Here is a 14,984-nt window from a genome sequence, read left to right as displayed (position 1 = left end):
GGGGCTCATTTGGCGGCCTCCTTCACCTCCCATTAATGCAGCGCTTGTGCGTCTAGAACCCCCTTGCATTCCTCTGGAACCCCGCCCCCGCGACTAGAACCCACCCACGCTGCTCTGGAACCCCCGCCATGCGCGTCTAGAACCCGGGATACACTGCCCTGATCCCCCCCATGCGCCTAGAACCCGCCCACGCTGCTCTGGTTCCCCCACCCCGTGCGCCTAGAACCCGCCCACGCTGCTCTGGTACCCCCGCCCCGTGCGCCTAGAACCCGCCCGCGCTGCTCTGGTACCCCCGCCTCGTGCGCCTAGAACCCGCTCGCGCTGCTCTGGTACCCCCGCCCCGTGCGCCTAGAACCCGCCCGCGCTGCTCTGGTACCCCCGCCCCGTGCGCCTAGAACCCGCCCGCGCTGCTCTAGAATCCCACCCTGCGCTTCTAGAACCCGGCCGCACGGCTCTGGAACCCCCGCGCTGCTCTGGAACGGCCCCTCCCTCTACCCGCCCGTCCCTGCTCCCGCGCCTGGCGCGCCGCTATACAACATCCCCACGCCGGCTCCAGACCTAGGCGCCCCCCCCCCCCCGCACGGGGCCCCGCCCATCTAGCGAAGCAGCCGGCAGCTCCCAGCCAGCGCCCGCAGAGCGCTCACTGCCCAAAATGGCGGCCAGAGGACGGGAGGGGGGAAGAGGAGAGGCGCCAGAAAGAACCACGTGACGAGTGAGAGGCCGCCCATGAGCGCATGCGCAAACAGGGCGGACTTTTGTCCGCGGCCAAGCGCCGTGCTCAAGGTCAGTCTCAAGATGGAAGCCGCTCGGTGGAGGGCGCATGCTCCGTACGAGCCTGGGGGCGGCGGGGTCATCCTCGTAGGAAATGGTGCTGGGAGTGGCGCGCATGCGCGTGACGTGCTGGCGTGTCCCACGCAGGCCGCCGTCTGGCCGCCCATTTCCGGTTCGCTTATTACCTGTTCCGGAGACGCTCCTGCGGCCTGACTGACCCCAGCGGCAGAGATGGCGGCGCTCGCTCGAGTCTCCCGGCTGCTCCTCGCCGGCGCTCCCCGCTCCCCGCTGGGGCGGCGCATGTCGGCGGCGGCTCATGCGGAGGCCGGGGCAGGTGAGCGGGGAGCCCGGCCGGGCGGGGCCGGCGGTGACCGGGTGACCTTCGGCGGGGCCCAGTTACCCCGGGAGACGCGGCCCCGCCCAGCCCGAGGAAGCAGCGAGCCGCCGCCGTCCGTGCCCCAGTGCTCGGCCCGGGGCCGCCTCCCCCTCCCTCCCCGTGTGCGATGGGGGGGGCTCCCCCGTGTCCCCTCCCCCAAGTCTGCGTCGGCCCCGCCCCCGCTGTACGGAGGGCGCTTCCCCTGGTGGGAGGGTTTGCAGCGCGCGGTGTAATCGCTCCCGTGCTCTCGTCCCGGCACAGACCGGCCCCAGTGTCTGCGGGGTTGTGGTAGGATGTAGAACTTGTCAGTCAGCTACTCAGTCAGCCGAGGCTCATTGCAGGGTCCGGCCGATTATTCTTATTTCCCTCTCCCCCTTCGCTGCCTCCCTACCTGTTAACTGGAGCTCATCAGGAAATTTTAAAGTTTTCTGCCAAACCACTGATTAAGTCAACTTTTACCTGAAACTGGGGACTTTGGAACTTTCCTTCAAAATATCAGGTTTTTTATGTTGAAAAATTGTTTGTAACTAGAATTATTGAACATAGTTATTTATTTTGTATGTAATACTAGAAGCTATATTATTGGAATTCATGTCACAGCTTTCATATAAAACTGAAAACATGTTTTTGAAAAATTATGTTCAAACAAATCTTAAATTATGCAAAGACACAATAGTTAATTTCTCTAAACTCTGAAAACTTGTTTTCATTCTAATTCATAACAAACTTTGAAATGCATCAAATGAAAATGATTTTTTACTAGCTGTTCTGTTGACCTACTTCACAGTATCCTATTTCCTTCATTAGCTCAGACATGGAAGATTCTGACTTTTGTGGTTGCTCTTCCTGGTGTTGCAGTTTGCATGCTGAACTGCTACTTAAAGATGCAGCATGAGCATGAAAGAGCAGAGTTTATTCCTTATCCTCATCTCCGCATTCGGACCAAGGTATGTGCAACAACATTTTAAAGGTGCTATCATCTTCACTGAATTTATTCCAAAATGTCTGCAGCCTGTATTTTCTTGCAGTAGATATACATTATAATTAATGGAACTGATGGATGGTAGGGACATAATAGTGTAGTCAATTTAATGATTAACCAATAAGCAAATGGCTTAACAGTTAATGCTGTGGACTGTACGCATTTCTCCCCCTTCTCCTACCAGCCAATAATTTTTTTTAGAGGCCTGGCCAGCGGCCTGGCCAGCAGCTTGGCTCAGTCCAAGCTTGTGCTGGATCACAGGACCAAACCCCCACTGTGGCTCTGCATTAGGGATGGAAGTGACTAGTAAACTATGCCCTCTTGCTGCCTCTATCAGAGAGAGACAGCAAGGAGGTGAGTGGGAGCTGGTGCTGGGGGAGTCAGCTTAAAAGCTAGTTCCCCCCAGCACCGACTCCCTGGGGGGGACAGGGGAGGCAGAGGCATAGAGTAGGAACTGGACTGGAGCTGGGAATCAGCTGATTCCTGTATCATGCCTGGATCCAGATGCTGTGCCTCTCCTTTTTAAACATATTAAGAGCCTGGAGTCTTAGAGTATTTAAAAGGCAGAGCCGAAGAGGGGTTAGCTCCTATCACTGGGAAGTAACCATACTGCGGCTCTGCAGTTCTCCCTTTATTGACTAATTGTGTTATCAATGGAAATTCCATTCACTAATCAATTAGCTGATTAAACTCAAATTAACATCCCTATTCTACATTAAAACTATTTTAGGAGCTGGGTGGAAAGGCAGCCTGGCTCAGTCCCCATAATGGGTAGCTCCCAGGACCTGGTGCAAGCTGGGGCTGACCTGGGGTGCCTGCCCACCCAGCTTCTAAAATAGTTTTTAATGAAGAGTTGCAATGGACCAGGGGAGGGGGGAGACTCAGACCTTGTGCAAGCTGGGCCTGAATGCTTGCAGTGCTAGCCGTTATTGATTAATCTTATAGTTAGCAATTTTTGTCATCTACATGATTAATGAATTACATGCTTCTTAACATCCCTAATGGATGGGGAAAATATCTAAGCATTTGTCATACCGTGAATCAAGAGTTCACTTCTGTTAAGGCAGTGGAGCACTTTCAGGCTGTCTGCTGAGGTATTTAGGTGAAGTTGTGGCATTCTCCTTCCTATTTATACTCATGCCTGAGTGCAAGAAACTTTAAACATCCAAGTTTTGGTCCTGTATAAGTTTTTCCATTTATATTCATGCCTGATCAAAAGAAGGCTTTGTCAGGAATGAGGGTGGGAGGATGTGTACGATGGGCTCTCAGCCAAGGGGTCACAAACTAGTGTCAGGCTGAGATCATGCTATCTTTCCCGTACTGCTAAATGAGAGAAGAGGTCTTGCTATAAAAACTATTGAGAACCTTTGAAATAACCCCAACCTGCTAATACCCCAAGCAGAAACTATTAGAGAAAATCCAAATGGAGTGCAAGTAATTGTTGGCTCTTTGATTCTTAATTCTACTCCTTGTTTTGAAGTAAAGTAATTTGTAAAGTTCTCTCTACCACTTAATTACTGGTTGTGCCTCTCCGGTCTGGCACCTTCGAGACCTGACCAGTCCCGAACTGGGGAATATATCAGCCCAGGGAAGTCAGTGTTTGCCATTCTACTGCTGCCCTCAGTGCTTAACTGGATTATCACATTTTTAGAATTGTAGATTTATCCAGGCATTCAAGAAAATGTGTGTCTAACTTCATGCAAGTGGTGGGTGTAAATTATTCAGCTTCAGCTTACTAATTGCAGGCATCTAACTTCTGTAGTATGTACAGACTCAAAAGTAGGGCTGTGAATGTGTAGTTGACTACGATTAATCAATAAGCCTGGTCTTAACTGTTAATCCTATCAGCGACATGCATTTACCCCCCCCCCCCTTGCTGCCTCTTTATCCAAGGCAGCAAGAGGGGAAGGGAAGGCAGGAACTGGTGCTTGTGAGGAGTCAGCTCTTAAGTTGGCTCCCCATGAGCACTGGATCCCTCAGAGCCACCTGCCCCCCTCACCCTCTGTGCTGCTACCTCTTTCACCACAGGTGTAAGGGGAACAGGTAGGAGACAGTACATGTGGCTTTCAAGCTGCTGCCTCTCTATCACCCTTCGCCTTCTCCCTGCCCCCTCCCCTCTCCAGTTGCCTTTCTTCATCTTTACTGCCTCCCACAAAGGTGAGGAGGAGGTGAGTTGAGGAGCTGGTACTTGCAGGGAGAACTGGCTTAAAAGCTGGCTCCTCATGAACACCAGCTCAACAGAGCTGCCTGTTCCCCCTCCAAGCTGCCATCTAAGAGGCAGCATTGTGGGGGTGGGAGCAAGGCAGGCTGTAGTAAAGCAGCCTCTGTCTGCAGTGGGCCTGGGCTCATTGCAAACAGAGGCTGCTCCTTGGGATGCTAGCGCAGTCCCTGTCCATGGGGAGCTTGAGACCTGCACAGATAGGTGCTGCTGCTGCTACATTCAGGGTGGCAGAGGGGTCTCCAGGAGTGGGACTGGGAGCACACTGGCTGCTGGGCCCATTCCTTTAATTATGGAATGATTGTATAATTAAGTTTTGATGTGGTTACATGATTATTAAATTAATATCTAACATCCCTACTCAAAAGTTGTGTTTATAGAAACTGACTTCTAGTATGTTATCAGATTTGTCAAGCAGTTACTGAGCAATTTTTTCTTTCAACAGCGCTTCCCATGGGGAGATGGGACCAAAACTCTGTTTCACAATCCTCATGTTAATCCTCTCCCAACTGGCTATGAAGATGATCACTGAATACTTGGACCACAGTAGCAGTTGGGGTCACTTCTCCACGTGGACCAGAGCATTGTATGGGACCCTCAATCTAAACAATATTCTGCATTCCTTGTACTGTCACATTCTAAATGATGTTCTGACCTTTAGTCCTGTACTTGAAGGAGAGATCACTTAACATAAATAAATCCTAATGTAACATCTGTGTGTGAACCTTTGTAAAGCTGAAAACCTTAATCTAGTATTTTCCAGATATTTTGAGTTGTTAGGGGTGGAGGACAGAAAAGTGTTGTAAGCAGTATGGTAGTGAGAGGGATTTAAATGCTGCCTATCTACTTGACACAGCCATTTAGGGGTAGGAGTTTTTACTGCATTATGGCCAGGGCTTGCCTGTGGCAAATAGATTTCAGCCGGTGGCTCCATGCATCCCATTCACTGGCACTATGCGCATGTGCAGTGCTGTTCTGGTGCATGCACAATGAGGGGCTGGCAATTAGCTCACTGGGGTTTGTCAAGCCCTGATTATGGCCTATGACAGACTGGCTTTCTAGTATGCATTCCTATGACTAAACTAATGCAAGAACCAGGATTGGCTCTAAAGTTACATTATCCTCTGATTGGCTGAAGGGAGATCAATTAGGGGTCATCTAAACCAGAGATGGGGAACCTTTTTGGGTTTGGAGGGAGAAGGGTTAACCCACAGAAAATTGTTAGAAACCAAAAAACCCACAAATTCACTGAGCCCCCGATTGTCTTTCTGCTTCTCACTTCCCACATTCAACAACCAGTAGACCGGGATCTACTGGTAGATCTTGGAACTTTTGACAGGTGATCCTGACTGGTTTGGCCAGGAGGCTATCAAGTGCTGGCATTTCATCTGCTCTCCTCAGGACTGCTGTGCTGCTCCTGCCCTCTACCTTGGGGCTGCCTCCTGTTCCCCCCTGGAGTCTCCAGCTTGCTGTGCAGGGCACAGTAAGAGGAGGGGGAGCTGTCCGAGTGCCCTTCCCCCCCACTCTGTATCCCATCTACACAGGGGCAAGGATAGAGAACTTGCTGGCTGCTTTTGGAAGTGGTGCAGGGCCAGGGTAGGAGTAAGCAGTGCCCAGCTAGAGCCTGCATTCCAAACTGCAGCCCTGAACCCCTCCTGCCCCCCAAACCACTGCCTTAGCCAAGTCCCCCTGCATCCAAACCCCCTCTTGCACTTCAACTTCCTGCCCCAGGCTCAGCTTAGAGCTACTCCCACACTCCAAATCCTTTGGCCCAAGACCAGAGCCTGCATCCTCCTCCCCTGTACTCCAACTCTTTTGTCTCCAGCCTGATAAGTGAGTGAGGATGGAGTTAGCAGAGACAGGGCCTTGCAGAAGAGGTGTGGTAACTATTTGGGTTTGAGGTAAATCCTGGATTGCACTTAAATTAAAAAAGGTGATCTCATGTTTAAAAAGATTGGAGACCACTGGGCTAGAAGGGCCCAGGCTAGTAGATTGTTTCAGTCCCATGGGGGGGCTGGAACACCAGCATGGACTCCCCAGTATAGGGGCAGGAGAAGCCCTGAGCATCAGGGGCCAGATCCAGGCAAGCTTCCTTTTCATTATAATCAATCTGTTGGCAGTCTGAAGCAGCAGAATTTTCACATTTCACCATGAATAAAGTCTTGTTGAGAAGACAACTTGCTTTTAAAGAGGAAGCAGCTCCTTAGCTATGACAATTCAGTTTAGCCAAAGGTGAATCCTCCTTAGCCCTCGTTTTCATAAATTTTTTAAAAATGCTTAGTTCACAAATGAGAGGTGGTGGTACACAGATGGTGCAACAGCTGGTTTTTGATTGGGTTAATGTACTTACAAGTCACTTTAGTGGAGTCTTATTTCACTACTGCTCCTTTAGAACATTAAAAGCTCCAGTACAGATCAGGAGTATTCTAGCTGCAGAGTGAGACAGCTGTGAGAACATACAGAACATAATCAGCCAGAAACTCTAAATTCTGCTGGAACTGAAAGCTTTGTTCTTACTGAGTAAGCATCCTCATTGCATTAGTGGAAATAATTGTAAAATAAGGGGAAAAGATCATTTATACTGTTAGGAAAGCAATATCATGCTTAAAAAAAAAAAGCTGTCTAAAAAGCTTAGCTATTCTATTCCTACTATTTTCTAGCTGACGGGAGAATAGCAAATGATCAGCCAGCCAATGTAAGACACCATATCCCTCTATTTCAGTTATTTATTTCATTCCAGTTATTACAGTCCACAGAGCATCTTAGCTGAATACGTTTGGTAAAGCAAGCATAAAGCTCAGAATAAGGCACTTTTTTCTAGCTTCCATGTATTAGCTGATGAAGCTGTTTTTTCTAAGTTTTAGAAGTAATGCCTCTTTCTTCCCACCCCTCACTGAGGTGAAGTGCAAGCTGCAGCATGGAGTGAACATGATTTTTAGGAATGTTAAAAGTGGTTTCACAAACAGCATCCCTGACAGACATGAATTCTGCCCCAAAAGAGGCCATCCTACCATCTTTCTCTGCATGAAATGCTCCAAAGAAAAGTTGCTTGATAACTTGTATCCTATATAAATGCCTCATTTATAGGTGACTTTTACAATATTTTTTCATATTACCACTCAATCTGGGTGTATGAGGCTTAAATATAAGCTAGTGCTGTTTCTAATACTTTTAGATAACAGGGTTCTAATATTTTACAGGATCAAATTGATTTGGTTTAAGTTTTTACTGCAGAAAAGTTTGAATACACATAGCAGGATCAGACCTATACTGAAGACAATGGGAATGAATAGCTTTCATATGCTATGCCTATTTTTTTTTTTTGAAGGGTGGGTGCCATGTAGGGTCTACAGCCACACAATCTCCTTGAGACATTCTATGTTTTGGCCACAGGGAGGATTACATTTCTGAATGCATAACCTTAAAGAAGCTCACTAGCCTCAAAGGGATAGCTATGTTTCTGGGTCTGGTCCTGAGGGAGCCAGAACAGGGAGGTCCAACATTCACCAATTAAACAGATGAAATATTAGTTTAATCTTACAGAAATTATATATGTCCATTTCTTTAATGATTTTAAGTGCTATGAATACTTGTATAGAGAAACTTTGTTTCTGCAAACTCTAGAGTAACCTACAATAGTGGCCCACTGCAACCCATACAAAGATAGCTTCAGTGGGTAGCCGAGTTAGTCTGTACAGAATAAACTTAAACAACAGATGACTCTGGTCATCTGAAGAAGTGGGCTGTGCCCACAAAAGCTCATGATACAATCTACATAGTTTTTATTAGTCTATAAAGTGCTACCAGACCATTTGTTGTTTAAGTTTATTTCATACAAAAATAGTTTTCTTTCATTTGTTGGCCAAAACTCTCTCAATCCTCTACACCAGAACTCTGTACAGGCAGTCCCCGGGTTACATGGATCCAACTTACATCAGATCCCTACTTACAAATGGGGTGAGGAAATCCCGCACTAGCTGCTTCCCCCCAGCAGACCAGGGAGATGTGAAGCTAGTGGCCCCCCCACAGCAGACCAGGGCGACGCGGAGCGGCTTTTCTCAGCAGACACCTCAGCTTGAGAATAAAGGACTGAGGGAAGTGAGGTGTGGGAGAATAAAACTGAGCTCTGGAGAAATGTTTGGCTAGAGTTTCCCCTACAATACGTACCAGTTCCGACTTACATACAAATTCAACTTAAGAACAAACCTACAGTCCCTATCTTGTACGTAACCCGGGGACTGCCTGTAGTTGCAGATCTCCTCTGGAATAAATCAGGCTCTACTCTTACAAAAAGATCAAGGTTTTTCTCCTTGTTTAAAGCCGAAACAGCCAAATGTTTGGTCTTATTGACTAATTAATTTCCAAAGAATTGAAGCCCTCCTATAGTCCAAAAGAATAGCAATAGTTTTTAAACAGTCTGTTGGAGAGCAGAAGCAACATCAATAGAGGAGACTTTGCCTGACTCCTTCAGCTGCTGCCTGTGCTCATTATGATGTCAACTTTCATATGGCTAAGAGTGTATTCTCTTTTGAAAAGTTCAGGTTCAGAAGTGGGGATGGTGGGACTGCTGTACTGAATCACCCCCATCTCTTGTTTTCTCCAGCTACATTACAGTCTGAAGAAAAAAAAGCTCCATTCTTGAGGGATATGGGTAAGACAGACTGGGGGAAACTTTGTTCTTTATAATCTTCAGGCTGACTTGGTGTTTTTAATTCATCAGAAGCTTCTATGAAAAAATGTTTTTCAATAGGAAGTCTAGAGTGCAAGGTGCATTGCTGCAAGGAAGAGGGGCTAAACAGAAGTCTCAAAAGAACACTGGAAAACAAGCTTAGCTCTCTAATAACCTTTCACATGCTATATTGATCACTACTCAATATTTCCTGAGGTTACTAAATCAAACTTCAGTAACTCTTAAAATCAGACTTCAGCCAGCTAAAATTTGGTGTAGAACACTAATTTTCATACCAGAGTATATTGTAAAGTTGTATTTCTCCCTGTCCTTTCAGATTTCTTATTACAAAGCAGAAAGACAAATTTCTGACACTCAAATATGGTTTAGGGTGTCCTAAGGCAGGAACCCCTTCTCTAATTCAAATATCTAACTTAAGATGACATTTAATGTCATGATTTTGAGGCTAATCTGCACAATATATTTGAGAGCAGAGACAGAGGGGTATATGCCTGTAGGATAAGGAAAACTGAAGTGTAACTGAATGACATAAGAATGGCCATACTGGGTCAGACCATCTAGCCCAGTGTCCTGTCTTCTGACAGTGGTCACAAGAACAAAGAATCATCAAGTGATCCAGCCCCTGCTGCCCATTCCCAGCTTCTGACAAACAGAGGCTAGGGACACCGTTCCTGCCTAATAGCTATTGATGGACCTAACCTTCATTAATTTATCTTGTTTTTTAAATTCTGTTAAAGCCCTGGCCTTCACAACATCCTCTGTCCAGGTATTGCAGAGGTTGACTCGGTATTGTAAAGAAATACTTCCTTCTGTTTGTTTTAAATCTGCTAGTTATCCATTTCATTTGGTGACCCCTAGTTCTGGTGTTATGGGAACAAGAAAATAACTTTTCCTTTTTCACTTTCTCCACACCAGTTATGATTTTAGACCTCTATCATATCCCCCTTAGTCTCCTCTTTTTTTAAGCTGAAGAAATCGCAGTCTTATAAATCTCTTCTCAGATGGCAGCAGTTCCATGCCTTACATTGTTTTTGTTGCCCTTTTCTGAACTTTTTCCAGTATCAAGATATTTATTTATTTAGAGGTGAGATCCAGAGGCAGCAAGGGGTGGGGGGGAATAGATGTAGTCCATAGGATTAACTGATAAACCCAGGCTTATCAGTTAATCATGTAGTCAATGTCGTCTTGACATCCCTAGTATTATTAACCTTAATATTCATCTGCCATTTTGTTGCCTGGTCAACTTGTTTTATGAGATCCTTTCGTAGCTCTTCACACTTGAAACTTCATGGGGCTACAGCCATTTCAGTAGTATAGATAAATTCAACAGTGTGTCAGTGCCTTTCACCTGTCTGCATTAACTACCCAAGGCAGTTGCCCCTTTTCACTTCTGTGACTGGCTGCTTCCCATCTCAAAAAGTCTGTAGACAGGTTTTACTAGACAGATGTCTCTTTTATATGTATTCTATATTAAAATAGTATCTTGGGAACCCAAACAAAAATCATTTAAACTCCAGAAGTGGTACTTTTATAGCACCACTAGTTGCGCTACAGCTTTGTTTCATATAGTACATCAGTTTTTAGGAACACTGAAATCAATAAAATCCAGCAGCACACTACAATAAGTTAATTTACCCCTTTCACATTAATTTCAGCAATTAAAGTCTAACAAATTAAAAAAAAAAGGACTAGAAATTGATTATAGGTCAGCTAATATCTAAACCCACTTCAATAAGTACTCTCCTAGTTTGGAATACATTCACTTATGATCATAGAGTGATAAAAAGGCTTTTCACACACTACACGATGCCAGATGAAGAACATTCATTTAAGATGAAACAGTAATTGCCACACAACCTAGCTGAAAGAAACTGCAGAAAAGACTCCTTTAAAAGTCAGACAGAAACAACAGCTAATTCAAGTCAATCTCTAGTCTTTGTGAGGTTCTTTCTCCAAGTCCTGAAGGTCATAATAGTGGCACAATATGCCTGAACAAGGTCAGGAGGAGTTTTCAGGTTTTCCTTTATTGGGACCCATGAATTCCAGCCCTTCGATGGGTATGTCTTTCTCCTTAATAGCTTTCTAGGAGGGAAAAAAACATTTGTTTTAATAAGTTTCATGATACTACATGAAGACATGTTCACAGTCTGATATAATTAAAGATCAAAATGCAAACACAGTATAAAACATAGCCAAGGCTCTTTCAGATAAATGTATCCAAGACCAAGACCAAACACTCATCTGTATGTTGGAGGAAATATACCTAGGCTGCGTATAGACTGGCATGATTTTGCGCAATAGTGGTCGCTTTTGCGCAAAATCTTGACGCCTGTCTACACTGGCCGCGAGAATTTGCACAAGAACACTGACTTTGTAATGTACAAAATCAGTGGTTCTTGCGCAAATACTCTGACGCTCCTGTTCAGGGATAAGCCCTCTTGCACAAGTATTCTTGTGTAAGAGGGCCAGTGTAGACAGGCAACATGAATTTCTTGTGCAAGAAAGCCCGATGGCTAAAATGACCATTGGAGCTTTCTTGCACAAGAGAGCGTATACACTGGCACGGATACTTTTGCGCAAAAGCAAATCTTTTGCGCAAAGGCACATGCCAGTATAACTGCTCTCTTGCGCAAATACTTTTAACGGAAAAACTTTTTCATTAAAAGTATTTGCGCAAAATCTTGCCAGTCTAGACGCAGCCCTAATGTGGCGAGTTTAAGAGAAACTAGAGGGACCTAAAGATGTTGTTTCAGCACTGTGAGCACAAGAACCAAGGCAAAAGATGAAGTCTTCATTGAGTAACGATTATCATGAAATAAATTGATAGCATGACTGTTAGGCAAATTGGTGTTTTTGTGTTCTACCAAATGGATTGTCAAGAATAGTCTGTAAAGCTTCACGTAGAAGGAATGTGGAAGAAATGGAGGAAAGTAGAATTATATATTCATATACACACATTTTTGAGAAAAAACATAAGTAAAAGTTACTGCAATTAAGCTCTACAGGAGAAATTAAGAAAAAATGACAATTTATATCACAAATGTAGGACAGGAAGAAACAGATCTCACCAGGACCAAGTAAACCTAGACTAACCCTGACAAGTGTTTGTCCAATCTGTTCTTAAAAGTCTCCAGTAGTATGGATTCCATGATCTCCCTTGGAAGCCTATTTCACAGTTTAACTGCCCTGACAAAATTTCTCTTTATTCTAAATCTTCTTTACTTCAGATTAAATCAATTAATAATTTGCCCTACATTTATTAAGGGACGTAAAAAAAAAATCATTTCAAGTAACTGTTAAAAACCTAGTAGTTTCACACACTGCAAGCTCTGGATATAAGTTTTATATTTAAAAGCCCAAAACACAGGATGACAGCTAGCTCCCTGGGAAAAGGGCCCACAGCGGGACCCAGTGTGCACCAGGAGCTGTCTTATGCACACTAGCTGCCAGCCCCACTCCTGGGGAACCAGCTGTACTGCAGAGTCTACAGCATGAGGCAGCAGCCAGCTCCCTGGGAGCAGAGCCCAAAGGCAGCACATGCTTGTGAAAAGTCTTTGCCAGGAGAAGTCTGGCGGGGACGGGGCTGGGAGCCACTCCCCCCTCCCGGCTTCCTCTCCCAACCAGAGTCTCCCAGCTGGGAGACAGGCCACGACTGGCACCCGCCCCATCCAGCTTTTGCACGCGACTACAGGGCTCCCAAAGCCAATCGCGCTCCGCCTCCCAGTCGCTCCCCTGCCCCCACCAGGCTTCCCTCCCGCGCCCAGGTGGAAATTCACAAAATACCGGACATTGCACATGTTCGGTATTTTCTGAATTTTTCTACTGGACAGATGGTGCAAATACCGGACTGTCTGATAGAAAGCCAGACACCAGGCAACCCTAGCTCTGGCGGTAGCACCGCTCAGCTGGGCCCTGGGCAGCAAGCAGCCGTTTGGGGTCCACGCTCCCCACACATGGGGAGCACAGACCCCTTAATAGCCGCTTACTCCCCTGCCACCGCCCCGCCCCTCCTCCCCCATGGTGGCCTGGCTGAGCGTGCAACACTCAGCCGAGCCACCACGGAAGGGAGGGAACGGGGGCAGGACGGTGACATACACGGCCAGGAGACGGGGCCATGTACGTCACTGCCCCCCTTCCCCTCCCGCTGTGGAACTCAGCTGAGTGCTGCGCCCCTCGGCTGGGCTGCTGGGGGAGCCAGCAGTGCAATGGGCCATTTGGGCTCCCCTGTGGTGGGACGGGAAGGGAGAGCGGTGACATACACGGCCCCACCCTCAGCCAGCACTCAGCCAAGCGCCACGGTGGGAGGGAAGGGGAGAGGAAGGGGTGCAGGGAGAGAGAGAGGCAGGAGGAGGACAAGAGAAAGAAAGAGACGGAGAGAGAGGCAGGAGGTGGAGGAGAAATGAGAGAGGGGAGTAGGCAGTAGGAGGAGAGAGAGAGAGAGAGACACAGAGCAAGAGCGCTCTGGAGAGAAGACCTGAAAATCCTGTCTTATGACGGGCTAATTGGCTAATTCTTTTAATAATAGCCCTTAACATATCTGAAAGTCTTATCAGGGCCTTCTCCACCCAGTCTTCTCTGAAGATGAGACATACTTAGGTTTTTTTAACCTTTTCTTGTAGGTTACTTTTTCTAAACTATTTTTGTTATACTCCTTTGGACTTTCTCCAATTTCCTAAAATGTTGTACCCAACTGGATGCAGTACAGTACACTGACTGAGGTCCCACCGGTGCCAAGGAAAGAAAGACAATTACCTCCCATATCTCCAGTTAAAACATCTCAGACTTAGGGATGTAAAATCCTGTTTGTTCAACTTAACTAACTGAAGGGGGAGCGGACAGTGGACAGGCAGGAGCGGCTCCCCACTGCAGGCAGAGGCTGCTCCAGAGATCTGGAGCAGCTCCTGCCTGTGACAAGTCTGGGCTCCTTGCAGACAAGGCCGGCTGGAGCACCCCTATGTCTAAGTGGGTCAGGGATGCTTCAGCTGCCAGTAGTTAACCATAACCGGTAAGAAAAACCCATTAAGGCTGCAGGCGTGAGTGAGGCTGCTCCTCAGTAACTGGTTACCCATTCATATCCATACTCTTAAGATAAATTTCATCTGGCTCTGATGATTTGAACACACATAACTTATCTAAATAGTCTTTAGACCAGAGTCCTGCTACCCTGCCTGATCCAGCCCACTTCTGTCCATGAACCAGCCCGAGCTTTAAGCAGGCTCTATGCCAGCTACGACCCCAGGTGGTACTCAAAGTAGCAAGCTGCAGGGGCCACGTGCTCTCTGTGCAACCAGGCAATGGGAGCTATCTGGGCTGAGCTTGTAGTCCAAGGGGACGGTGCCCCTACACAGAGAGGCACGAGACCCTCACAGCCCTTTGCTCTGAACAGCATCCAGGGGCGCAGAAGACCAGTAGCAAGCCTGAGGGGATGCTGTAAGTACCTCCCAGCCAGAGCCTGCACTTGGCGCCTCCCCCCAACCCTCCCCCTGCGCCTCCGACCCAGGTCACCACCCAAACCCTGCACCCCTCACGCATTCCCCTTCCAGGCCGGAATCAGGGAAGTAAGAGCCCAGTCGGCTGGTCACTTCCCTGCCCCCTCGGCCGGAGGGGGGAGAGGAGGCGCAGAGGCCGGGGCGGGGCCCCCTGTAACCGCCCCCCCGGCGCGAGCCGTCGCACCTGCACGCAGAGCTGGTAGCGCTTGAAGAGCTGCACGCAGGGGTCCCCCGCGCTCTCCCCCTTCAGGAACTTCTCGGCGAACCAGCGGTTGAAGCACTGGTCGTACTCGCGCTTCAGCTCCGTGCAGGCCTCCCCCACGCTGTTCATGGCGCAGGCGCCGGGGCACCGAGCGGGCCTCCCGCCGCTGCCTCCTCCTCCCCCCCGCCGCCGCTGCTAAGGGCGGCGATCAGCGCTGACGTGTTTCCGTTTCCTCTAGGCCGCTGGCGCGCGCGGC

The 14,984-nt window shown here is 47.6% G+C and overlaps 2 protein-coding genes across 2 annotated transcripts; one reads left to right on the top strand and one right to left on the bottom strand.

Moving 5' to 3' along the window:
* The first annotated feature begins 945 nt into the window (after nucleotides 1-945).
* Nucleotides 946-5,059, top strand: COX6A1 (cytochrome c oxidase subunit 6A1). The gene is made up of 3 exons (XM_075898085.2): nucleotides 946-1,105; nucleotides 1,955-2,094; nucleotides 4,793-5,059. The coding sequence occupies exons 1-3, from the start codon at nucleotides 1,003-1,005 to the stop codon at nucleotides 4,877-4,879; spliced, it is 330 nt and encodes a 109-aa protein (XP_075754200.1). The 5' UTR covers nucleotides 946-1,002; the 3' UTR covers nucleotides 4,880-5,059.
* A 2,000-nt stretch (nucleotides 5,060-7,059) lies between these two features.
* On the bottom strand, nucleotides 7,060-14,961 carry TRIAP1 (TP53 regulated inhibitor of apoptosis 1). The gene is made up of 2 exons (XM_075898087.2): nucleotides 14,711-14,961; nucleotides 7,060-11,119 (listed from the first exon to the last, which is right to left on the bottom strand). The coding sequence occupies exons 1-2, from the start codon at nucleotides 14,855-14,857 to the stop codon at nucleotides 11,036-11,038; spliced, it is 231 nt and encodes a 76-aa protein (XP_075754202.1). The 5' UTR covers nucleotides 14,858-14,961; the 3' UTR covers nucleotides 7,060-11,035.
* Nucleotides 14,962-14,984: the final 23 nt, after the last annotated feature.

The sequence above is a fragment of the Pelodiscus sinensis genome, chromosome Z (assembly GCF_052426305.1).
Source record: "Pelodiscus sinensis isolate ZL-2025 chromosome Z, ASM5242630v1, whole genome shotgun sequence".
NCBI lineage: Eukaryota > Metazoa > Chordata > Testudines > Trionychidae > Pelodiscus > Pelodiscus sinensis.
The sequence above is the reverse complement of the archived record's forward strand: the minus strand, read 5'-3'. Positions and strand labels throughout refer to the sequence as shown.

Coding starts and splice junctions, on each gene's coding strand:
- TRIAP1 (XM_075898087.2), bottom strand. CDS start 14,857: ATGAACAGCGTGGGGGAGGCCTGCACGGAGCTGAAGCGCGAGTACGAC. Junction 11,120..14,710: donor GCTACCAGCTCTGCGTGCAG/GTGCGACGGCTC, acceptor TTTCCCTCCTAG/AAAGCTATTAAGGAGAAAGA.
- COX6A1 (XM_075898085.2), top strand. CDS start 1,003: ATGGCGGCGCTCGCTCGAGTCTCCCGGCTGCTCCTCGCCGGCGCTCCC. Junction 1,106..1,954: donor TCATGCGGAGGCCGGGGCAG/GTGAGCGGGGAG, acceptor TTCCTTCATTAG/CTCAGACATGGAAGATTCTG. Junction 2,095..4,792: donor ATCTCCGCATTCGGACCAAG/GTATGTGCAACA, acceptor TTCTTTCAACAG/CGCTTCCCATGGGGAGATGG.